At 43.1% G+C, this 26,340-nt stretch overlaps 1 protein-coding gene across 1 annotated transcript in view; it reads left to right on the top strand.

Annotated features, from left to right (window-relative positions):
• LOC137321079 (fibrillin-2) overlaps window positions 1–26,340 on the top strand; it is a 394,436-nt gene that overhangs the window by 168,898 nt on the left and 199,198 nt on the right. Inside the window, exons 9-12 of the mRNA XM_067983259.1 lie at window positions 11,642–11,794; window positions 14,525–14,746; window positions 15,734–15,880; window positions 18,674–18,793. Coding sequence (XP_067839360.1) covers window positions 11,642–11,794; window positions 14,525–14,746; window positions 15,734–15,880; window positions 18,674–18,793 — 642 coding nt within the window. The remainder of the gene's footprint in view (window positions 1–11,641; window positions 11,795–14,524; window positions 14,747–15,733; window positions 15,881–18,673; window positions 18,794–26,340) is intronic.

The raw sequence follows: 26,340 nt of genomic DNA on the forward strand, positions 1-26,340 counted from the left end.
ACTTTTATAGTTATATTAGGAAAAAGAGGGTGGTCAGGAGCAGTGTTGGCCCCTTAAAAACTGAAAGTGGGGATATTGTCATTGACAATGGGGAAATCTCAAGAAAACTTATATTGAATCGGGGACAGGGACTCGATAAAATTAACATAAGTAAAGCAACAGTAATGAAGAAAATAATAGCACTAAAGAGTGACAAATCCCCAGGACCAGATGGTTTCCATCCCAGGGTTTTAAAGGAAGTAGGTGAGCACATTGCAGATGCCCTAACTATAATCTTTCAAAGTTTTCTAGATTCAGGAACTGTCCATCCAGATTGGAAAATTGCACATATTACTCCGCTTTTTAAGAAAGGAGAGAGAGGGAAACCGGGGAATTATAGACCAGTTAGCCTAACATCTGTTGTGGGGAAAATGCTGGAGTCTATAATTAAGGATAGGGTGACTGAACTGCACGCAGTACTCAAGCTGTGGCCAAACTTGTGTTTCATATGGTTCCAGCATTGCCTCCCTGCTCTTTTATTCTATGCTTCAGCTAATAAAGGAAAGTATTCGTAAGCCTTTTTAACCACCTTATCTACCTGTCCTGCTACCTTCAGGGATCTGTGGACATGCACTCCAAGATCCCTGTTTCTCTACATCTCTCGGTATCCACCCATTTATTGTGTATTCCCTTGCCTTGTTTGCCCTCCCCAAATGCATTATCTCACACTCCTTCGGATTGAATTTCCCACTTTTCTGCCCACCTGACCAGTCCATTGATATCTTCCTGCAGTCTACTGCTTTCCTCCTCACTATCAACCACACAGCCAATTTTTGTATCTTCTGCAAACTTCTTGATCATGCCCCCTACATTCAAGTCCAAATCATTAATATATACCACAAAAAACAAGGGAGCTAGTACTGAGCCCTGCAGAACCCCATTGAAACAGTCTTCCAGGCACAAAAACACCCATTACCCATTGCTTCCTGCCACTGAGCCAGTTTTGGATCCAACTTGCCATTTTCCCTTGGATCCCATGGGCTTTTACTTTTTTGACCAATCTGCCATCTGGGACCTTGTCAAAAGCTTTACTTAAAATCCATATAGACTACATCAAACATGTTACCCTCATCGACCCTCCTTGTTACCTCCTCAAAAAATTCAATCAAGTTAGTCAGACAGGGCCCTCCCTTAACAAATCCATGCTGACTGTCGTTGATTAACCCATGCCTTTCTAATATGTTGTCCCTCAGAATTGATTCCAATAATTTGCCCACTACTGATGGTTAGACTGACTGGCCTATAACTACTCAGTCTATCCCTTTCTCCCTTTTTAAACAACGGTACAACGTTAGAAGTTTTCCAATCCTCCAGCACCACACCTGTAGCCAGAGAGCATTGGAAAATGATGGTCAGAGCCTCCGTTATTTCCTGTCTTGTTTCTCTGAACAGCCTGGGATACATTTCATCCAGTCCTGGCGATTTATCTACTTTCAAAGATGCTAAACCCCTTAATACTTCCTCTCTCACTATGTTTATCCTATCCAATATTTCACACTCCTCCTCCTTAACTATAATCTTTGCATTATCCCCCTCTTTTGTGAAGGCAGACGCAAAGTATTCATTAAGAACCGTACTCGCATCTTCTGCCTCCACACGTAGGTTACCTTTTTGGTTTCTAATAGGCGCTACTCTTTCATTAGTTATTCTCTTGTTCTTTATGTATTTATAAAGCATCTTTAGGTTTTCCTTGATTTTACTTGCCATTATTTTTTCATGCCCTCTCTTTGCTTTCGTAATTTCCTTTTTAATTTCACCCCTGCACTTTCTATACTCCTCTAGGTTTTCGGCAGTACTGAGCTCTCGTTATCTGACATAAGCTTCCCTTTTTTTCTGTATCTTACCCTGTATGCTCCTTGACACCAGGGTGCTCTAGATTTGGCAGTCCCATCCTTTTTCTTTGTGAAAATATGTTTGTTCTGACCCTCACTATCTCTCCCTTGAATGCCTTCCACTGCTCTGACACTAATTTACCTTCAAGTAGCTGTTTCCAGTCCACATTTGCGAATCACTTCTCAGATTAGTAAAATTGGCCTTCCCCCAATTGAGAACTACTGTTCCATCTTTGTCCTTGTCCATAACAATGCTAAATTTAACTGAATTATGATCACTACCACCAAAATACTCTCCCACTGATACTCCTTCCACCTGCCCAACTTCATTCCCTAAAACCAAGTCCAGAACTGGACCCTTTTTTGTTGGGCTTGCTACATACTGGCTAAAAAAGTTCTCCTGAATGCAATTGAAGAATTCTGTGCCCTCTATACCTTTTGCACTGATTGTATCCCAGTTAATATTAGGGTAGTTGAAATCCATATTACTGCCATATTGTTTGTGCATTTCTCAGAAATTTGCCTACATATTTGTTCTTCTATCTCCCTCTGACTGTTTGGGGGTCTATAGTACACTCCCAGCAGTGTGATTGTCCCTTTTTTGTTCTTTTTCTCAACCCATATGGCCTCATTTGATAATCCATCTAACATATCACTCCTCCTCATAGCTGTAACTGTTTCTTTAACCAATATTGCAACCCCCCCTCCTTTTTTATCGCCTTCTCTATCTCGTCTGAAAATCCTGTAACCAGGAACGTTGAGCTGCCATTCATGCCCCTCTTTAAGCCAGGTTTCAGTAATAGCTAAGTTATCATACTTCCACGTGTCTGTCTGTGCCCTCAGCTCCTCTGCCTCATTCACTAGACTCCTTGCATTAAAGTTTATACCATTTAGCACTGCCAAACTCTTTTATTATCTATTTTCTAACCTTTGTTTCCTCTGCGTTCCAAACTCGCTTAATCAATTTTTGTCTTCCATTTCCAGCTCTGTTTCTCTCCCTTCTGAATCTACGCTAAGGTTCCCATCCCCCACCAATCTAGTTTAAACCCTCCCCAATAGCATTAGCAAACCTTCCTGGGAGGATATTGATCCCGACCCTGTTGAGGTGCAACACTTCTGGCTTGTACAGGTCCCACCTCCCCCGGAACCTGTCCCAATGCCCCAGGAATCTAAAGCCTCCCTCCTGCACCATCTCTCCAGCCACGTGTTCATCTGCTGTATCCTCCTATTTCTATACTCACTAGCTCGTGGCACTGGGAGTAATCCGGAGATTACTACCTTTTGAGGTCCTGCTTATTAATTTCTTTCCTAGCTCCTTAAAATCTGCCTGTAGGATCTCATCCCACTTTCTGCCTGTGTCATTGGTACCAATATGGACCACGACCTCTGGCTGTTCACCATCCCCCTTCAGAATGTTCTGCAGCCGCTCAGTGACATCCTTGACCCTGGCACCAGGGAGGCAACATTCCATTTTGGAATTACGTCTGCGACCGCAGAAACACCTGTCTGTTCCCCGAACTATTGAATCCCCCATCACTATTGCTTTCCTGGCCTTCCTCCCACCCCCCCCCCCCCCCACCACCTGTACAGCTGAGCCATTCATGGTGCTGTGGACTTGGCTGCCCTCCCCAGAGAAACCCTCTCCCTCACCTGTATTCAGTACTGAATATTGGTTAGAGAGTGAGATGCCCTCTGGGGGCTCCCGAACTACCTGCCTGGTCCTCCTTGTCTGCCTGGAGGTCACCCAGTCCCTCTCTGCCTGCAATCTCTTAAGCTGCAGGGTGACCACCTCCTGAAACATGCTATCCACGTAGCTCTCAGCCTTGCAGATGCACTGCAGTGACACCAGCTGCTGCTCAAGCTCCAAAACCCGGAGCTCGAGCTCCTCCAGCTGGCAACACTTCCACCTATACCTGTGGCCATCCCGGACACGGGAAGCGTCCTGGACTTCCCACAGGATGTGCATTCAGTGAAACTGAGATACCCTGCCATGCCTCTATTTATTAGACTACTAACTCAATTTAACAGAAATATACTTAAGACTTAAAAAAAAACACTCACCAGCTACTTACCAGTCAGCTCCTTCCCTTGTGCCGACATCACTTTAGGTGTTTTTTTTCTGTTTTTGTTTTGTGTCTCTCACCGCCGCTCTTTATCACCACTCTGGGCTCTCTACTCTCTGCTTTTGCCGCTCCTCTTTATTCCCACTCTGGGCTCTCTGCTCCCTGTTCTCACCGCCGCTCTTTATCCCCACTCTGGGCTCTCTGCTCTCTGCTCTCGCCGCTCCTCTTTATCCCCGCTCTGGGCTCTCTGCTCTCTGCTCTCGCCGCTCCTCTTTATCCCCGCTCTGGGATCTCTGCTCTCGCCGCTCCTCTTTATCCCCGCTCTGGGATCTCTGCTCTCTGCTCTCGCCGCTCCTCTTTATCCCCGCTCTGGGCTCTCTGCTCTCTGCTCTCGCCGCTCCTCTTTATCCCCTCTCTGGGATCTCTGCTCTCGCCGCTCCTCTTTATCCCCGCTCTGGGATCTCTGCTCTGTGCTTTCGCCGCTCCTCTTTATCCCCGCTCTGGGCTCTCTGCTCTCGCCGCTTCTCTTTATCCCCGCTCTGGGCTCTCTGCTCTCGCCGCTGCTCCTCTTTATCCCCTCTCTGGATTTTCTGCTCTCTCCGCTCCTCTTTATCCCCGCTCTGGATTCTCTGCTCTCACCGCTGCTCCTCTTTATCCCCACTCTGGATTCTCTGCTCTCACCGCTGCTCCTCTTTATCCCTGCTCTGGATTATCTGCTCTCGCTGCTCCTCTTTAACCCCGCTGTGGGCTCTCTACTCTCTCCACTCCTCTTTATCCCCACTCTGGATTCTCTGCTCTCGCCGCTGCTCCTCTTTATCCTTGCTCTGGATTCTCTGCTCTCACCGCCGCTCCTCTTTATCCCTGTTCTAGGCTCTCTATTCTCGCCACTGCTTTCATGCTGGTCTGGGTCCTCTCGCCGCCGCTGTTCTTTATCCCCGCTCTGGGCTCTCTGTTCTCGCCGCTGCTTTCACGCTGGTCTGGGGCCTATCGCCGCTCCTCTTTATCCCTGCTCTGGGATCTCTGCTCACAGTGCTGCTCTCGCGCTGGCCTGGGGCCGCTCGCTGCCACCCCCCCTCTATTCCCGCTCTGGGCTCTCTGCTCTCGCTGCTGCTCTCACGCTATGTCGTTTTTATTGGAAGCTATGTAAGAATTTGACTCCTTTTAGTGCCTGAATTAGTTTTTTAAATTTACTTTAATTAAGAGGATACATAAATAAATGTTGTTGAGTTACTATAGAGTTTCATCAGATGATACTTGCAGGAGAATACATTGGCACATTGGGGTTGTCAGTATGGATGTCCACACACTGGGAAGCTGGAACTCTTTGCAGATATGCATAACATTTTTAAAAGCCAGCAATTGTCAATTCTCAATTAACAAGTGGCCATCCCAAAAAAAGTTCAAAATTGGACATGTGGTCATGCTTGCCCAATCGTTGTAGCCCAAGTAATAGAATGATTGGCAAGCCTGTTCAGTCTGCTGATTGTTCTTCTGGTGTACTTCTAAAGGCAGGCGTCGTCATCGTCCCATAAAAGCAGGGCGAAATCCAGCACTTTTTCACTGTGAGTAATAAGGTGGACATTAACAATCACAGTACAGGTCCGAATACAGTAAAAACAAGTGGCTAACTAGTTTTAATATTTAGAACATAGAAGTCCTGACCTGTACTTTAACAGCTTTGAGCCACCGTCAACTTCAGCCCCTGTTTTTGTCATGTGACTGCTTATATTGCAAATTTTACTCTGAATTCGGTTTAACAGAAGCAGTATGAGATCACTTTGAGAATACAGTTCAGCCACACTCTGTTCCCCTCTTACTACCCTTTTAATAAATTCCATTATGTTCCTATACTTATCCCAGTGAACCCATTTACATTTCTTCCTGCAGGATCTGTAGAGGTTGTATTTCTATTTCATTTATGAACATACGAGCATACGAATTAAGAGCAGGAGTAGGCCATTCGGCCCCTCGAGCTTGCTCTGCCATTTGATAAGATCATGGCTGATCTGATTGTGACCTCAACCCTACTTTCCCGTCTACCTACTATAACCTTTGACTCCCTTGTTAATCAGGAATCTATCTAACTCAGCCTTAAAAATATTCAATGACCCTGCCTCCACCGCTCTCTGGGGAAGGGAGTTTTCCACAGACTCACGACCCTCTGAAAGAAAAAAATTCTCCTTATCTCCGTCTTAAATGGAAGACCCCTTATTTTTAAACTGTGGCCACTAGTTCTAGTCTCTCCCACAAGAGGAAACATCCCCTCAGCATCTACCCTTTCTAGTTCCCTCAGGATCTCATATGTTTCAATAAGATCACCTTTCATTCTTCTAAACTCCAGTGTATACAGGCCCAACTTGTCCAACCTTTCCTCATAAAATACCCCCTCATCCCAGGAATCAGTTGAGTGAACCTTCTCTGAACCGCCTCCAAAGCAATTATGTCCTTTCTTAAATAAGGAGACCAAAACTGCACAGACTTTCCTAGATGTGGTCTCACCAATGCCCTGTACAACTGTAGCAAAACATCTCTACTTTTATATTCTATTGTAAGGAATCTTACAACACCAGGTTATAGTCCAACATTTTTATTTGAAAATCACAAGCTTTCGGAGGCTTTCTCCTTCGTCAGGTGAAGTGTGGGATTCCTTGAACGTTACCGCATTTATAGTCAGAGAACAATACCTGGTGATTACAGATAATCTTTCCAACTGCCCGTTGTCAAGGCAATCAAAGTGTTCAGACAGAGAGATGTTACCTACAGGACCACCGAATATACAAACGGCCAGAACAAAAGACAGAGAGAGAGAGAGAGAAACATCCAAAAGGAAAAGAAAGACAGAGAATGACCCGTTGTATTAAAAACAGATAACTTTTTTTCGCTGGTGGGGTTACGTGTAGTGTGACATGAACCCAAGATCCCGGTTGAGGCCGTCCTCATGGGTGCGGAACTTGGCTATCAATTTCTGCTTGACGATTTTGCGTTGTCGTGTGTCTCGAAGGCCGCCTTGGAGAACGCTTACCCGAAGATCGGTGGCTGAATGTCCTTGACTGCTGAAGTGTTCCCCGACTGGGAGGGAACCCTCCTGTCTGGCGATTGTTGCGTGGTGTCCGTTCATCCGTTGTCGAAGTGTCTGCATGGTCTCGCCAATGTACCATGCTCCGGGGCATCGTTTCCTGCAACGTATGAGGTAGACAACGTTGGCCGAGTCACAGGAGTATGAACCATGTACCTGGTGGGTGGTGTCCTCTCGTGTGATGGTGGTATCTGTGTCGATGATCTGGCATCTTTCAGTTTGATGCTACCTTTAACTTCCTTAGTTAGCCACAGATGGTACGTCCTTCCCCTGGAGTCTTTCTTTCTCACTGGAATGTATCTTTGCTGAGTTTTATGAAATATCTCATTAAATGTCTGCCACTGCACCTCTACTGACAAATCTCTTACCCTAAGTTCCCAGTTCACATTAGCCAGCTCTGTCTTCATGCCCTCATAATTGCCCTTATTTAAGTTTAAAACACTAGTCTTAAACTTACCCTTCTCTCAAACTGAATGTGAAATTCAATCATATTGTGATCACTGCTACCTAGGGGCTCCTTTACAATGAGGTCATTAATTAATCATGTCTCATTACATAGTACCAGATCTAGAATAGCCTGCCCTCTGGTTGGCTCTAAAACATGCTGCTCTAAGAAACTGTCCCGAAAGCACTCTATGAACTCATCTTCCAAGCTACCTTTGCCAATCAGATTCTTCCAATCTATATGTAGATTAAAATCACCCATGATTATCGCTGTTCCTTTCTCACAAGCTCCTATTATTTCTTCCTGTATACCCTGTCCTACAGTGCGGTTACTGTTAGGGGGCCGATAAACTACTCCCACAAGTGACTTCTTGCCTTTACTATTTCTTATCTCTACTCAAACTGATTCTACATCTTGGCCTTTAGAATTAAGATCATTTCTCTCTATTATACTTACGTCATCCTTAATTAACAGAGCTACCCCTCCACCTTTTCATAACTTCCTGTCCTTCCGAAATGTCAAGTACCCTTGAATATTCAGGTTCCAGCCTTTGTCATCTTGCAGCCATGCCTCTGTAATGGCTATCAGATCGTACGTATTTATTTCTATTTGGGCTGTCAATTCATCCATTTTGTTACGAATGCTACACGCATTCAGATACAAAGCCTTTAGTGCTGTCTTTTTACTATTTTTGCAACCTCTTCTGATTAATTAATTCTCTTAGGGTCACACTTGTTTTGTCTATGCTTGCTGATCCAAGGAGTTAGCTAAATCTCAGCTGGTGTGATTGCAGCAGCATTATAATTGGCTGAAACAAGACTCCTGCTCCGAACCAATATCAGTTGATCCCTGCTAGAAAGTGACAATGTGTGGTCACCGAACAAGAGGTCTTATCTGTAGAATTGCCCAAAGTTAAGGAGGCATTCAAGCTGTGAAATTCCTCGAGTGCCATTCCACTGCCAGAAGGGCGGTGGGGCAGGACATCCGGTTGCAACTCTGGCTCAGCGTTGAACACATCCTAAATCCCATGGACGGGCTTATTTACGTAAAGGGGGCAGGGGCTCATGCCATTTACAGAACTCCCTGTGTGTCCTCTCTGCTAAGGAATATCACAGAGGCGCCTTACCACTCTTCAGAGGCGCTGGCCATTTCAGCTGACGGGTAACATTTTTTAAAATGCCGGCAGTTTCTGTAGTCACTTTCTAGCAGAAACGAGTATTGTGGTTCCCATTCAGTATCTGTACAGTAAGCATGCCTGCATCATGGAATTTCTGGTGGCGAATTTTGTCGTGTTAGTTCTGAGGAGAAAGGAGTGGAAACCTGGCAGAAGTGGCTCCTGCCCCAAATTCCACCCCTCGCTTGCTTGGTGTATGCCTTGGAACTGCCCTTGCAGGCCCAGGAATTTTGAGGTCTTCATGCCTATGCTAGTTACTTGTTTGAGGTGACTGGGACCTTTTGGAACCATATCCTAGCAAGATTTAGCATCTTTTGAAGGGAAAAAAAAAATCAATGAACCAACCACTTCAGCAGTAACAAGCCTTGCTAATTTCTTGTGAGGTGCATCTATATATCACAGCAGTGTGAAGTAGTGATCATCAAAAAGAATGACATTTAGATTAAGCTGCAGGATTAAATTTTACAGTAGCAGCTTTGTTAAATCCTAGATAGCCTTATAGGTAGAAGGATTAAATCAAATTTTAAAAATGTACAAAAGTGACCCCATTTCAAGCAAAAAAATTGAATAGACACCAAGACAGTCTGCTGCCTGTGAAGGACTGGGGCTGTCTGTTGAAAGTAAAGGCGAATAGAGTTGCTTTGCAGTATCCCAAGAGCAGAAGACACCAGTGAAGATGGCCTACCCAGGATGAAATTTTCACAACAAACTGAAAAAACATGAAGTAGTCTATGAACATGGTAGTGCCTTTTTCAAAGAGTACATTATGAAACTGTATAGTTCCTTCAGGTAAATGTCATGTTAACAATGGTTGTTGTCACCTGCAAAACTGAATGCTCACCGACCCCTCATGCTGTCAGTAAGTAAAGCAAAAAAGGTTTTGATACCTACAGAGAGTTTTGCCTTTAGTCAGATGACCCAGTTGGCTCCTCTTTCCCATGACAGGCTCATGTAAGATTTCACAGGTCCTGTCGAGAAGGTCTGACTGAGATGAGGATGTCAAAGTGCTCTCAAAATTTTTAAGACAATGCATGGAGGGCTCATGGAGAGAGGCATGAATTGTTTTGCCTTCTAGGCATCAAATTGTATCAGCAATATAAGATGCAAAAATGGATTCCAGAAAAAAGGAAACTCCAAATATGCTTAAAATACACCTGTTGTTATTTCAGAAGTATGATTGACTACTAAAAGAATCCCATTAAGGATCTACCCTTGGCCCCCTCCTATTTCTCATCATCATGCTGCCCCTCGCGACATCATCCAAAAACACAACGTTAGGTTCCACATGTATGCTGACGACACCCAGCTCTACCTCACCACCACCTCGCTCGACCTCTCCACTGTCTCTGATTTGTCATACTGCTGTCCGACATCCAGTACTGGATGAGCAAACGTTTCCTCCAACTAAATATAAAGGCACTATATAAATGCATGTTGTTGTTGTGTTGCTAATGCATCTGAATGGGAAGGAAATGGGCATATATCACTCATAGCTATACCTACGAACATACCTCTCAAGGATTATTTATGTAGCAAATCATAATTTGAAAATGTTAGATAGAATGTTAGATAGAATACATCCTCTTCTATTTTCAAAGGTTTTGCCTGAAACTTGTATTTCCAAACGGAATATCACTTTGTACCAGTATAATATTTTCATTGCCCACACCAGTCATTCTTATACTCTCCAAGCGATATTGCCAGTTTGTGCCACATTATGGATTTCTGCTCAATAGAGTCTGTGTTTGGACTGTGCAAACTGGTTTTATACAGGACTCATTTTATGCAGCTGACAGAGGGAACAAGCTATCAGTCTAGACTGGATTCAAATCGGTACCAGGGCTGGGATTTGTTTTTAAACAATTCAGGATAAGATTGGGATTTTATTTTTAACTTCGGTACCTACAGATTTATATTTCTGGACATGGAGTCAAAAGTAAAGATAACTTCCTAGTTATATTGCTCCTTCTGTTAACACTTATGGAGGAATCCACAGTTCTTCTTGGCTGAGGAAAAAGAGTGTGCATCAAATATCTCTGCAAGGGTTGGCATCATTCTAGCAATGACCACACATGAAACTAGGCATCCTTATTGTGTATGAGAGCTAGGAAATGTAAAGTTTGCACTGGATAATTTTTGACTCAGCTCACGTTTGTCTAAGTAGTCAGTGAACTAGAAGTGATTTCAGAAACATAGTAAATATTCTGTCTGTGATTCATTCCAAAAATTACTTTATTTTAACATGATTAAATTGGGCGTGAGACGACAATGTGAAATTGCCCTGGCAAAGAAAGTTAGGTTTACTTTTGATTAACAAGACTGCAGACCACAAATGGTAAGACAACAGGCTGTGACAAATTATAAGGCGGACACATGTGTTATTAGAATTTTCATTCTCTTCAGCAAAGGATGACAAACAGTGGTTCACTGTATATTTTTAGCGTGTGCTTTGCTGCTGGAGGTGCAATTGTATAAAGTAGCAAGAGTTTTTTTGCTTCCTGTTTCTATTCTGTTGCCATACAAACACAAAAGTTTCCTAGGTTCGAGTCCTGCTCTGTGCTGAGTTAGCTGATCTAGGCCCGGGCACGGTGACCTCGATGTTCCTGGACTGGAGGCAGGCGAAGAATCAGACAAGGTTCCTGCTCCTGATCGGTATCCAGTGACCCCTTGCTGGAAAGTGTGTGCGAAGGACGGTTGAGAACAGGATCAGGCTTGGCTGTGTTATCTGCATACTTGAAAAATCTAACATTGTTTAGGCTCACACATTAAGAATGCCTATTTGGATGAGGTAGTGGAGAGTTCCAATCCTGTGAAACTGTAATCAGTAGGGGTCAGCGTCTTCAGGACAGGAGGAGAGAAATGGGAAGAAAATTGAAAAAATAATGTTATTAGAACCTCTTCTTTTTAAGTTGCTCTTTTTATTTTTATATGCACAGTGACAACAATGCCCTTTTAAAGTACTGTAGAAATTATAAGTGAAACCAACCAGCAATCTTTTTGTTTCTTTCCCAGATCAGAGGGCTGGTACCTGCTTTTTCAGCCTGGCAAATGGCCGCTGTGCTCAGGAGTTGACTGGACATCACACTAAGATGCAGTGCTGCTGTGAATCTGGACGTTGCTGGACCCTTGGCTCTGTTCCAGAGATGTGCCCAATTAGAGGTTCTGGTAAGGAAGAACACAGTATTCCCAAAAGTATTAAGTACTGTCCAAACGGTGACAAGATTGTATGATATGAGTATTCATTAAGGTTTGTATCCCCATATGACTTAGGACTCAGCATGCTGCTCTTGTACCAGCCCATCCTTTTTCAACCATCACAGCTACTTCTTCCTCATCAGTGCACAGTGACTCACTTTTCCTCATCAACATCACCAGCTACTATGGTGTGCGTATCTAGGCTATCAGGGGATGATTTGAAACCAGCCTCAGTGCTGCCCGATCATGGGAAACCACACTATAGGCGGAGAGTATAAACTTCCCAGTCTATAGCCTGGAATACTGGCTTTGGCAGATCCAGAATAGCTCTCAAGCCTGTTTAAGAATTGCGACCTGCTGTTTGCAATGGCGCCAATCCATGACGCATTGACATCACTGAGGTGCCATAGCAGGGAGGGAAACCCTACTCAAAAGTCTGGATGGCAGCCACAAAATTGACAACCTTTATAAAATCTCAAATAAATTGAAGGTGAGACTGTCATTTGACTCTACAAGGAGAGGTAGTTTAAACCAATAGTACTTCCCTAGACATTTTTCTGCTTTAACAACTATTAGTTCCCCTCTCCCCCCCCCCCCCCCATCCTTATATGTTCTGTGCAGGCGGGAACAGTGTACATTGGGGCATCCATCTGACTGCTTGTACAAAGCCATTCTCACCTGAACTTCTGTGATCTGCCCTCATTCATTTTAAAAGGTGAGCTCTTGCACAGGCAGTGAGCTGCCTGTGGAATCTTGCATGCAGGCATGTAGGATTTCAAGTGTTGCTGCAACTATTTAAAGGGCTGCAGCAGTGACATGCAGCATTTATTTTTTGCTTGTCACAATACACTCACAGGTTACGTTATGTAATTGATGATAAAAAAAATTAAAGCTGACACATTGTACGGTAGGAGTGCACAAAGTGATTGCACTATTTCACCTACATTGAAGAATGACATATTACAAGGTTGTGACAAACTCAATCACTTTGTATTGTAATTATAGTGAGTGTTCAGATCTTCCAATTACTTTCAGCCATTTGTTTGTGTTTTGCACAGAAAAGCAAAATCTTATTTGGTGAAAAATTTGAAAGTTGCTAAGATTTAATTTAAAAGGAATCTGAATAGATTAAAAAGCTACAACAAAAGCTTTATTCAAGGTTTTCCCTCATGACCTGCAAATACAATGCATTTATTTAAGAAAAATAGAAAACATTTTTAAATTCAGTTTAATAAATCCCTCTGAATTGATGTCCTACTGCATATGAATCAAAGAGAAGGGGATTTAAAGATTCACACTACGTGGAGAGTTTCTGAAAGCTCACAGGGATATTTGCAAATGATGTCTTAAGTTGCTGATGCATGCAGTGAAGCAAAGGAGAGAGGGCATGGTTAGCATTCAGGGATGCCTCCCCCACCCCAAGTAATCCAGAATGCCTTGCAGGAGATTGGTGATAAGGTGATTGTGCTCTGTGCCACACCTAGAGCACCTGCTGCAAATGTGAAACAAGATGGCAGATCTGAGATATGATGCAGTCACGCAGCCTTAAAGTGTTTGGAATGCTTACAGAAGAATGGCACACATATAGGAAGACAGTTATTTGCCTCAGCCTGCTTTCCCCTCCTTCTTTCCCCTCGTCCACCCCTCTTCCCCACTCCCATCCCCTCCTCTCTTCCTGCCACATTCCTTTCCCTCTCTCCCCCTTCTCTCTCTCCCCCTCTCCTCCTCTTAACCTCTCCTTTCTCCCTCCCTCATGGACAATTGACTCACCAACTTACCCCTCGTTGTCCGCTCATTTTGAATTTTGGGCATACCTTAATTTGAGGGCCAGAGCTCCCACTGGAAACTGGCAGGGAACTTGTTAATATATGCAAATTCGAGCCAAATAACGTAGTTAAAACCCCAAACCCATTTTTGTTTCTACCTACATTGCTACCATCAATTCTTCAAATCCCCCACAAACAAGTCGAGTGGCAACCATTTCTAGCTGTATTTAAAGGGATTCTTAGCTGCATTAAAGGAAAGCTAGAAGCAGGTCTGATCATGGAAATTGATCGGGCCTCCCGCCGAATGCATCGGGCAGGGCGTGTAGGCGTCCTGCCCACCACCCAACCAATATATGCTGGAAAGAAATCGCCCGCTACATGTTTCAAAATCATCAATTCCCACAATTTTGTTAACGGCCATAAATTATTAAGAAAATTGTATGTTTTTAGCAGAAAATGTAGGCTGTGGTTGTCATTCCCAAGTTCCTCACAGTGTTGATCCATCTTGTTACACATTTCCCAGCTAGCTGTACATTTAGTAGTATCACTATTTTTGCAAAGAAAGAAATAACTTGCATTTATATAGCGCCTTTCACAACCTCAGGACAACCCGAAGTGCTTTACACCCAATGAAGTACTTTTGAAGTATAGTCACTGTTACAATGTAGGAAACACAGCAACCAATTTGCACACAGCAAGCTCCCACAAACAGCAATGTGATAATGACCAGATAATCTGTTTTAATGGTGTTGGTTGAGGGATAAATATTAGCCAGGAGGCCGGGGGGAACTCCCCTGCTCTTCTTCGGAATAGTGCCATGGAATATTTTCTGAAAGTTTAACGTCTCATCTGAAAGGTGGATTATATGAATATTAATTATGAATATTATAATATGAATAGTAAATGTAACTGAGTATATATTTTTTTAACTCAGATGAATATCGTAGGCTTTGCATTGAGGGAGTTCCTGTTGTACAAGGTATTCCACACCATGGTCCAAATTCTAGACAAGGAGTTGACACTTCAGGTTTACCTAGATTTGGCTTCAATGGAGGAGGATATCAACCTGTGGTTCCTGTAACTAGACCTGTTGGTGATGTCCAAGGTGTAGGTGGAGGTGTTATCATTAATGGACGACATAGATTTCCAGAGATTGGTAAGTTTGAATTGTATGTCATTCCTTTTTTAATGGCTCATATTAAAGAATTAAAAAAATACTCACAATAAGATAGGGGAACAAAAGAAAAATAATTCTGTAGTCTTGTGGTTTACTAATAAAGATTGTACTAATGTAATACCAGCTAACCTAGTATTGCTGCAGTTCATGCCATTAGAATCCAGGCTGTACAGTGTTGTCACTAGACTTATTTATTAATACCATCAATTAATAACATTGATACCAATATGATATTGAAAAATCAACAAAATTTAACGTGAAGTATGCTTGTTGTGTAATGCTCTAAATTAATTATCTCAAATTGTTCCCACGACTGCCACAACTTCATTCTGTTGTTACATAGTTGAAAATGCATTCTTTAGACAACCTAAACATGGAAGAACAAAATCTATACTTGGACGGCTGGGTGTTTTTTGCAGGACAAAGTCCAAAGGACATAGTGTAAAAATGTTGCATGCCCACCACATATTTTACCAAAATCTAAGTGGAAAAAAACACTTGGAATGTTTGAAAGTGAACCAGAGCGCTGGGAAAAGATGGTGTGACAGGAAATGAGCAAATTTGTTGTTTATGCTGATACTAATTCAATAAATATTATGCTTTGTATTGTTTTTATGGGTGTTAAATATAAACAACCAATAACAGTTTGATAGCTTCTAAACTGCAACAATAATAGACCAATAGCAAGTTACCTGGGTGCTTCCATCAGAAAAAATGGAATGAGAAAAGAAACTTCAGTTCATCAAGCTCATTTCTTCCATTAGTCCATGCACAACTGCCATTGTCATAGACTGTTTACAATGTATTTAATCTATGAGGTAGATAAAACTTCTAAGAAGCTAGCATGAAATGTGAAATTTCTCCATATGTCCCCTCCCCAAAGCAACCACTGAATAACAGCATTGAAATCTACCTCAAATCAAAGAAATTGCTTTATTATTGTATTACGATGTGGATTTGTTCCAGGCACTGTTTCCATCAATCAAACAAATGTAGACATCTGTAAGCACTTCACCAATCTCTGCCTGAATGGACGCTGCATCCCCACACTCTCAAGCTACCGCTGTGAATGCAATATGGGTTTCAAGCAAGATGTACGCGCAGAATGTGTTGGTAAGAATCAACCATGTATTTTACCCATTAAAAAAAAGAACCTTTTATAGTGATGGTTACCTTTACCTGCTCAATGAGAGCACGTCATCAGTATAAGTTGTTCACAAAAGGAAAGCTATTTATGGGGGTCTGTGGAAGCCCATTGTCTCCTTATTACTGATAGAAGATACTACATGCTTTATTGTATCTCAGATCCTTCCATACAGTGTGACATTGCAATTACTATGTAATAACATTTGTTAGGTATTATTGCCTCCAATTTCATGTATTAAGTAGAGCAAGTGTAGAAGTCACAGAGGAATTACCTCCCTCATCTTTTGCACAGAGAATCTATATCAGATACTGATATGGTTCAGTGGTATGTATAATACAACCTATTTGCCACTTGTGGCACACTTTCCCTTCCTCAGTAATTCCTGGTGGGCTACTAATCCGTAGTGTTTGGGCAGCCAGTCACAGCCTACCAGACTGCGGAAGCAGTCATAGATCAAGTGAAAAGCTCTAAAAACATTACAGGAACTATAGGACTTGAACAAGGCACTACATAAGAGCTTGTGTGAAAAAAACTAGAGAACACAGATGCTGGTCTCTACATATTGGGGGTAGTAATTTGTCCTCGTTGCACCCATTTTTGAGATGGAAAACGGTGCAAAATGGACTAATTTCAGGGCACCATCCCGTGTCCAATCTACACCTGCGCTACAAGCGCCACCATATTGGTAAGGGCAGCTTTGTAGGTATCCTGAGTGGCTGCCTAAAACTGGCATTAGGCCCCTTACATTTTTAAATGAGGGGCCTAATGCCTGTTTTAGGCCCCCATGCAGAAATTGGTTTTGATTGAGTGGAGCAGGAGCTGGGCCTGCTCCATTCGGGATTCTTAAGTGATCATTGCGGCCTCAGCAGTGACCTCCAGCAAAAGGTAAGTTTTTTAAAAAAAAATTAAAACAATGTTCCTGTGGAGCCACAAGGAGCTCCCATGACTCCACAGTCCTCGTGATCAAATCCTCTCACCCCTCCCTCTCCCGCTATTGCTCCAACCCCCTCCCTCCCCAGGACCTATACTTAGGGCCACTGTTGGCAATATTCTTCTTCGTGAAATGCACAAGCTGCCTGACAGGAGCTGGCAGTTCGCACAAAAACTTTTAATGAGGCCCAAGGAACAATTTTGGGCCAGATGCGGGCTTCCCGGTTGGGGCACGCACTGTTGGCGTGTCGCTGGTTACGGACCCGAAAACGGGCTATAACCAATTTATTGAGTGAAAAATTTACTGGAGCCATAATCTCCTCAATGGTTCCACCGAGTCTCCCTGTAAGTTTGGCAGAGTGGATCAGAAAAAGGCAGGACCCAGATATATTGGTCCCAACCTGGTTTGGGAAACCCTGCTTAACATTGTAAGGGTTGGAGTCTCGACCCACCCTTTACAATGCCAACCATGTGAGAAGGAGCGGGGCCAGAGGGAAGGATTCCCTACACTGGCGTTTCCGCTTCTGCAGCCCATAAAGTACCCTATCTCTGGAGACTGGTACGCCAAGGTAAATGAGGCGTACCAACCTTCAAAAGGGCACAAGCAGGCCCTATTTGGGGTGGGGGGGAGGAGGTGATGAGTCCAAACCAGGGAAATGGCCTTGACCCCAAAGATGACAAATTAACGGCCCCCTTACAGAGAGGGCAGAGAATGGGATCTCTGAAGGGGAGCATAGGCAATTCCCTGCCCGCCTCCTGATAGGTGGCAGGCAGCAGAATTTCCAGCAGTATGGGGCAGGCAGGTACACAATATGCCCATAGTGGCATGGGCACCTTCTGGCCCCATACAAATGAGTTACCTTCCAGCAGACCTTGCAAACTCCAGTAGGGTCAACACTGGGAGGGCAACTGTGGGCACGATTGGTTATATTCTCTTTGCTGAGGAAATTTTTTAATTTAAAAAAATTAATTGTTTCTAAGCCTCCTCAGGCAGCTGGCCATGCTCCACTGCTGCAGGCACCTGAGGCATGTGTAAATGCTGTGGTACTGGAGGAGGGGGCTTAGTGTGTAAATGCTGTGATACTGGGGGGAGAAAGACTTAGTGTGTAAATGCTGTGGGGATTGTGGCGAATTGCTGTTTGAGCACAGAGATCCTCTGTTCCAGAGACTCAATTTTCCGACACATTAAGATCCATGATGATCCACATATCACATTCCATACATGTCAAGAGGGTTCCCTGTGCTGTCATCCTTCTGTATCTAACTTAAAAATATAGATAGTTTTTGCCTAAATTCCCTCTAGCACCAAGCTCTGACAAAAATTAAACTCTCCCCTTACTCACTTTGCACCAGCACTAATTATAGAAAAAAAATACTGTCCAACTGCACCTCAATGCTGAACTTCCCATAAGGCAGAACTCTACACTCTACTGGCTTTTTGCCTGTCGCACCTCTTTAATGATGGATCTTTGGTGTGAAATATCGCTAGTAAGGATTTGCAGAGCTGTGACTGATTCTCATTGAATGAAACATTTAAAAACATATTTATTATTTGTATACTGAGCCTTAGAAGGAAAAAAATTGACTGAGAAAAAAAGCAGATTTTCATAATTCAAATTACAATGAAAAGTAATTATTAAAAGGTAACAGAATGTGCAAAAACTGTATAAATGTGACATTGATAACCATTCATTGCTAACAATAGTCTGTAAATTACTATATCAAATGTTTTAAATGCATTGGTCAGCTTTCTTGTAATTGGGAAAAGGTCAAATGTTTGGGGCTTTTGTCTGAGATGTCACCAATGTCTCATTTATTGCTCTGTGTAGATGTTGATGAGTGTACATCGAGCCCCTGTACAAGTGGTGACTGTATTAACACTCCAGGATCCTACCACTGTAAATGCCATACTGGTTTCCAGAGCACCCCCACCAAACAAGCCTGCATTGGTAAGTGATAAAACAGAAAAAGCTGCAAATCTAAAAGAAACTAGACATTGCTGCAAATATACAGTGGGTGCTACAGCATTTGTGAAAAGATAGGTTCATGTTTCGGGTGTACACAGAATTGACACGGCTACACTCACAATTTCAGCATTTTCATTTTGTTTCTGATTGATAAATGTTTTGTAGATTCTGTGTCTAACAACCAAGAAATGGAGCTGCCTTAAGCAACATTCGCCAGACAGCCATATATTATAGCAAATTTGTGTCATTACAGAATATTAGGAATTGGACTTCCTGATGGCTCATTGAGTAAATGTAACATCTCAGTCCAAATTTTTCAAGTACTGGACTAGGAAAGTTCCAGCTTTGATCCTTAATCTATGTTGCGTTAGTTGATTTAAGCTGGGCTAGTGGTTGAGGTTTCGCAGTGTCCCTGGTTTGTGGGGTAATCAGCTCAGGGTTCATTTTCCTGAATGCATTCCAGTGGCTATGCATGGACATTTGGCAAGGATTGGCTTGACTCCACTGTCAAGTAATCTGTAGTAGGTGAATAATGGCCACTGGACAAGATACTAAAGATGATCACCCCCTAAACGATATACACAGCAAGAAGTCAACATCTTCTGGAAAGGGGAGAAATTGGTGAGGAAGAAAAGAATATAAATAGCCACTTGAGCGAGGTACTGGAAGGCTATTGGCACCTATGGAACAATAATCAAACATTGGTTATCAGCATTAAGACAGAGGACAAACGAAGGAAGATAATCCAGGGCATTGAAAACTGTAGAAATCTATTATATTTTTCATTTTTATGTCCCTTTTTGTCCATTTGTCGTTATTTCTCTTAATTTGTCGCTTGTCCCTTTTATTCCATGTCCAAGAGGATGGCCAGGTAATCTGTTGTCAAGCCTTGGTCATTGTTGCTCTTAAGCTGGCCACTACTATTTATACTTCTCTCTGTTCATAAATTTTACGGAAAAAATACAGTCATGAGTGTAAAATGGGGAACATTGCTTTATATTCATGCTTTTTTTTCTGAAGCTAGTTAACAGAGGAAAGTACACATGTTAGAGCAGAGGTGTGCAAACTTTTTGTCTTTGTGGGCTGTATAGGTGCATTACATGGAGGCTCAGGGCCTAGAAATTTGTTGGCGTCACGCCCGTTTTTCAGGTGCAAAACAGGTGCCTAAGCATCCAATATGGCAGGCGGCACGCATGTGCTTATTCCATGCCGAAAGTGTGCGGCCCGCCATATTGGATTAGGCCACTCCGTAGGCATCCAGGACTCATGCCAAAAGTATGTTAAAGGCTAATTAAAATATTTAAATGAGGGATCCTATGCTTTTTGTAGCAAACTTTTGTGATATTGGTCTGCTCCAGCACTTGACTCGACACGTGATAAACTCATTCAGCAACTCATGGTGCTAACAGGTAGGAAGGACCCGATTTAAAGGGCTCATCCACTAGCTACAGGATAGTTGCTAGTTTGTCCTTTTCGGCTGCTGGTTAACTTCTGGGTGTTTTTTTACCTGTTTTCTGACATAAAAGTTAATTATGACTTCTGAGAAGAAGTTGTTGCTGGTGCTGCACTGTTTTTGGCTGCTTAAAAACAGTGATTTACTGCAATCATGGGTAGTCTGCAGGGTTACCTTTGGGACTGAAAGACGAGGGGGAGCAGGAGAGAGCAGAAGATGAAGGAGGATATGAAGGGCACTGCGCAGGTTGCTGTACCCACATCTGGTCTTCAGGGAGCACTTCTCATTGAACCTCTCTGAAGAGCAATGTCTGTGGTGCCTTCGCTTCACAAAGGAGCCTATCACCGAGCTATATCACCTGTTGCAGCCAGAAATCAAACCTCGAACGAGGCATGGACAGCACTACCCGAGGCAGTTTCACTGCTATCTGCAGTCAGAGTGCACCTTCTCTTTAAAAGGTGCTGGATGCCTTTAAGTGGTGTCAGAAACACCCAATTGCTGTTACAGGTTGTAAAATTTCATAGATATAAATTCACTTACTGATGAGCTTCATAAATCGGCAGAACCTAAGCATTTCAGGGATTCTTGGGCAAAAAAGTTATAAGTTAATTGTGTGTCGTAACCTTTGGAAGCACTTAAGATGCTTTCAGTGCATTGCAGAGGATAAAAAAGCAAAAACATTTTTGGCATTGTATGTTAAATAAGGCTTGTATAAACTACTAAAGTCATGCAAAGAAAGAAAGAGCTTGCATTTTTATAGTGCCTTTCACAACCTCAGGATGTCTCAAAGCGCTTTACAGCCAATGAAGTACTTTTGAAGTGTAGTCACTGTTTTAATTTCGGAAATGCGGCAGCCAATTTACACACAGCAACATCCCACAAACAGCAATGAAATAAATGACCAGATGATCTGTTTTTTATGGTATTGGTTGAGGGATAAATGTTGGCCAAGACACCAGGGAGAACTCCTCTGCTCTTCTGCGAAATAGTGCCATGCAAGATGGAAGGTCGCTGCTGGAATAGCAGACAGTTGGGGTAGGAGGTATCTAATATAGGAGTAATTATGTATCTATCATTTTCATAAACACTCTGTTTTTGAAACATTTCAGAAACCCCGATGAAGCAAAGCTTCAGCAAGACAGTGTTCACCGAAATAACGTTGGTAATTGCTAATGAATTAGGGTCCTTAGTCAGTGCTAATCTAGCCAGTTCTGTTATGCATGTATGTGAGTATAGTTATAAGGAACACATTGGGTCATTCTGACCTTTTGCATGTAACAAGATTCTGCGGGGTGGAAGACGTTTTATTGAAATATTTGACCCACATGCCTTAGCTTTTTGAACACATTAATAGTTCAGTTGTTTGATTTATTTAGTTTGGATTAGAAATGCAACTGAACCGCAGTACAAGACGAGGAAGGCAATTTGGAAAGGCTCAGTGTGGTCTCCCGCTATATTGATGCACGTTGTGCCAATGTAAACAAAGTAAAAATATTGGAATGGTGTTATTGGACATGTCTTCAATATAGTTACACAACAGGAATTTTATTTCAGATTTCCTCAAAATATACAGCCACATATGCTTGTTACTTCATTATCAGTTTATGCCAAAAGTCAACGAAGCACGATTTGTAAGCATAGCTCCGGAAACGTGTTTGGAAATATGCCTAAGATGTTGGAAAAATAGATTCTGAAGTGTATCATAGAAGCATAGAATCTTACGGCACAGCAGGAAGCCATTCAGCCCATCGTGCCTGTGCCGGCTCTTTGAAAGAGCTATTCAATTAGTCCGACTCCGCTGCTCTTTCCCCATTGCCCTTCAATTTTCTCCCCTTCAAGTATTTATCCAATTCCTTTTTGAACATTACTATTGAAACTGCTTCCAGCACCCTTTCAGGCAGGGCATTATAGATCATAATAACTTGCTGCATAAAAAAATTATCCTCATCTCACCTCTGACTCTTTTGCCAATTACCTTAAATCTGTGTCCTCTGGTTACCGACCCTTCTGCAAATGGAAACAATGTCTTCTTATTTACTCTGTCAAAACCCTTCATGATTTTGAATGCCTCTGTTATATCTCCCCATATGCTTTTTTAACAGCCATATCAACTTGTCCTGCACCTTCAAAGATTTCTGTATGTAAACACCCAGGTCTCTCTGTCCCTGCATCCCCTTTAAAATTGTACCATTTAGTCTATATATTTAGACTATATAAAAATAGAATTGTTTGCTTACTTGTGTTTGGTAAAATTAGAGCAGAAAGGAAAGTAGGAAAAGAAACAGGGAAGAAGACTGAGAGACAAAGGGAAAGAAAAAGAGAATGGGTTTGAGAGAGGATTTTATTAATAAGAAGAAGAAAGCTTGAAAGCACTTTGTGAATGTAAGGTGTAGATTCCAGGAGATACTTTTCAAAGCAAAGGCAAACGAACTGTTTATTTATTCCTGAACACAAACCAAGATCCATTTTTAATTTAATGGTTCAATTTTTAATTAAGTGCTTTTTTAATAATTGTTTAATTGTGTAATTAATTATAGGACAATGTCTATACTTGCATGATTATAATATCTATATAATGTAACATGCAGTTATTACAGCCAGCCTACATCTATCTCTTCCTCCTTTCCAAAGAGAACTACTTCCTAAGATACCCTTTGTCTTGCTTTTACAATGATAAAATATTTCTAAGAATATAAGAAATAGGAATAGAAGTAGGCCATGTGGTCCCTCGAGTCTGCTCCGCCATTCACGAAGATCATGGCTGATCTTCGACCTCAACTCTACTTTCCCGCCTGATCCCCATATCCCTAGATTCTCCGACAGTCCAAAAATCTATCTATCCCAGCCTTGAATATATTCAACGACTCAACATCCACAGCCCTCTGGGGAAGAGAATTCCAAATTCCTAAATTTATCCTGCTTGTTTTTGTTATCAAAAAGCATAAATCTGATTTGTACTGAAGTTTATTGTCATGGCTACAAATATTGCTGAACTTTTTTTTTACTCGTTCATGGGATCTGGGCGTCACTAGCGAGGTGAGCATTTATTGCCCATTCCTAATTGCCCTCGAGAAGGTGGTGGTGAGCGGCCTTCTTGAACCGCTACGTTCCATTTGGTGAAGGTTCTCCCACAGTGCTGTTAGGTAGGGAGTTCCAGGATTTCAACCCAGCACAGTGAAGGAACGACAATATATTTCCAAGTCGGGATGGTGTGTGACTTGGAGGGGAACGTGCAGGTGGTGTTGTTCCCATGTGCCTGCTGCCCTTGTCCTTCTAGGTGGCAGAGGTCGTGGGTTTGGGAGGTGCTGTCGAAGAAGCCTTGGCGAGTTGCTGCAGTGCATCCTGTGGATGGTAGACACTGCAGCCAAAGTGCGCTGGTGGTGAAGGGAGTGAATGTTTAGGGTGGTGGATGGGGTGCCAATCAAGCGAGCTGCTTTGTCCTGGATGGTGTCAAGCTTCCTGAGTGTTGTTGGAGCTGCACTCATCCAGGCAAGTGGAGAGTATTCCATCACAATCCTGACTTGAGCCTTGTAGATGGTGGAAAGGCTTTGGGGTGTCAGGAGGTGAGTCCCTCGTGGCAGAATACCCAGCCTCTGACCTGCTCTTGCAGCCACAGTATTTATGTGGCTGGTCCAGTTAAGTTTGTGGCCCAGGATGTTGATGGTGGGGGATTTGGCGATGGTAATGCCATTGTATGTCAAGGGGAGGTGGTTAGACTCTCCCTTGTTGGAGATAGTCATTGCCTATTCTTCATGATCTGTGGGGTTGCGAATGGAACTGAACACTGTACAATCATCAGCAAACATCCCCATTTCTGACCTTATGATGGAGGGAAGGTCATTGATGAAGCAGCTGAAGATGGTTGGGCCTAGGACACTGTCCTGAGGAACTCCTGCAGCAATGTCCTGGGGCTGAGATGACTGGCCTCCAACAACCACTACCATCTTCCTTTGTGCTAGGTATGACTCCAGCCACTGGAGAGTTTTCCCCCTGATTCCTATTGACTTCAATTTGACTAGGGCTCCTTGGTGCCACACTTGGTCAAATGCTGCCTTGATGTCAAGGGCAGTCACTCTCACCTCACCTTGTCAAAATCTTGAAGTACAGAACTGTGAAATTGCATAATCTTTCCATCATTTTCAAGAATTAGAGACACCCATCAAAATTGCAATATTCCCCCAGCCTTATTTCATATTTTGAAGTATTTTGTACATTTCTACGACTAGTTTTTTTCCTATAGAGGATAGGAAGTTATTACCCGCATACATCAGTCAACATCACTTAGGCAATGCAATTTAGGTGTGGGTTAGGATCTGGAATACACTGTCTGATGGGGTGGTGGAGGCAGATTCAATCTTGGCCTTCAAAAGGGAACTGGATAAGTACTTGAAAGGAAAAAAAATTGCAGGGCTACGGGGATAGGACGGGGGAGTGGGACTAGCTGGATTGCTCTTGCTTAGAGCAGGCGCGGACTCGATGGGCCGAACGGCCTCCTTCCATGCTGTAACCTTTCTATGATTCTATGATCACTTAATGTGTACATCTGAAATTCCTCTCTCAGCTGTTTTAGTGACAACGTTAGTCTGGTTCAAATAAGTGGGTTTACCTCTTTGCTAAAAAAGCAGAAAATGCAAATTCAGACAAATGCTTTAAGTATTTGTATGCTAGTATCACAGTGTAATTTCAGAGCCTTAATGTTGTTGTGTTTGTCTTTATAAACACAGTTATAAAGACGCAATGTGAAACTCCTTCTGCCCTGTCCTGTCTGCGACTTCTGGGTTGGGCACCTGCAGATCAGGTACAGCGTGCATTGGATGTAAGGTGGAGATTCCTCTGCATTACCCCAACAACAAGCTCAACTTACCAAACTGTGCTCCCTACTGCAGCAGTTTTGTCATTTCTATTTTCCACATCCTGAGGCCAGTGTCTAACCTTAGGTTTGCAAACTGGAGTCCCTGGATCATAGGGAGATAGTGTTTGTGTGGGTGAGGGGGGTGCAGGGTGGCGGTGTTGGGGGGGTGGAGGTCATGAAGAGATCCCAAGGGTCACCCAAGGTTATCAGATTGCTGTCCATTCATTTCTGTTCTTTCTATATTTGTTGAAGCACCACCATGTTTTGTACTAATACTTGCTGTCTGTAAAAAGAAATTGTGAACCATTGTTGTTTTCAAAATGGTTAGCAAGGTTAGCTCTCAATGGGTGAGAAGTTAAGTGAGAGAGGAGGATGGTGCAGTTTTGGTTGTTGTTTGTAAGGAGCCAAGATGGGTGCCTCAATGAGCCATTTAGAGGATGTCAAGAGAGGCACAGAGTGTAGTCAAGGCTTATTCAAGGGGGATTCAAGCCTTGAGCGGTGGCAGGAGAGTCAGAAGGCAGAGAACCAGTGATGGGTTATGGTAGGGGATGGGGAGGCAAAGTACCTGAGAGGGCAGAAATAAACTGTGGCATGATTGAGTGACAGGAGAGAAGGCCCAAGAGCGGGCTCGGAAAAAAAAAGAAATATAATTAATGGGCTTGAGTCCAGAACACCAGCCAAAATGCACACACATATAGACACAGGGAATTCAGATCACATATGCACAGCAGAGATTTTTTTTATTTGTTCATGGGATGTGGGCGTCGCTGGCGAGGCCAGCATTTATTGACCATCCCTAATTGCCCTTGAGAAGGTGGTGGTGGGCCGCCTTCTTGAACCGCTGCAGTCCGTGTGGCGAAGGTTCTCCCACAGTGCTGTTAGGAAGGGAGTTCCAGGATTTTGACCCGGCGACGATAAAGGAACGGCAATATATTTCCCAGTCGGGATAGTGTGTGACTTGGAGGGGAATGTGCAGTTGATGTTGTTCCCATGTACCTGCTGTTGTTGTCCTTCTAGGTGGTAGCGGTCGCTGGTTTGGGAGGTGCTGTCGAAGAAGCCTTGGCGAGTTGCTGCAGTGCATCCTGTGAATGGGACACACTGCAGACACTGTGCGCCGGAGGTGAAGGGAGTGAATGTTTAGGGTGGTGGATGGGGTGCCAATCAAGCGGGCTGCTTTGTCCTGGATGGTGTCGAGCTTCCTGAGTGTTGTTGGAGCTGCACTCA

The sequence above is a fragment of the Heptranchias perlo genome, chromosome 4 (assembly GCF_035084215.1).
Source record: "Heptranchias perlo isolate sHepPer1 chromosome 4, sHepPer1.hap1, whole genome shotgun sequence".
NCBI classification, from domain to species: domain Eukaryota; kingdom Metazoa; phylum Chordata; class Chondrichthyes; order Hexanchiformes; family Hexanchidae; genus Heptranchias; species Heptranchias perlo.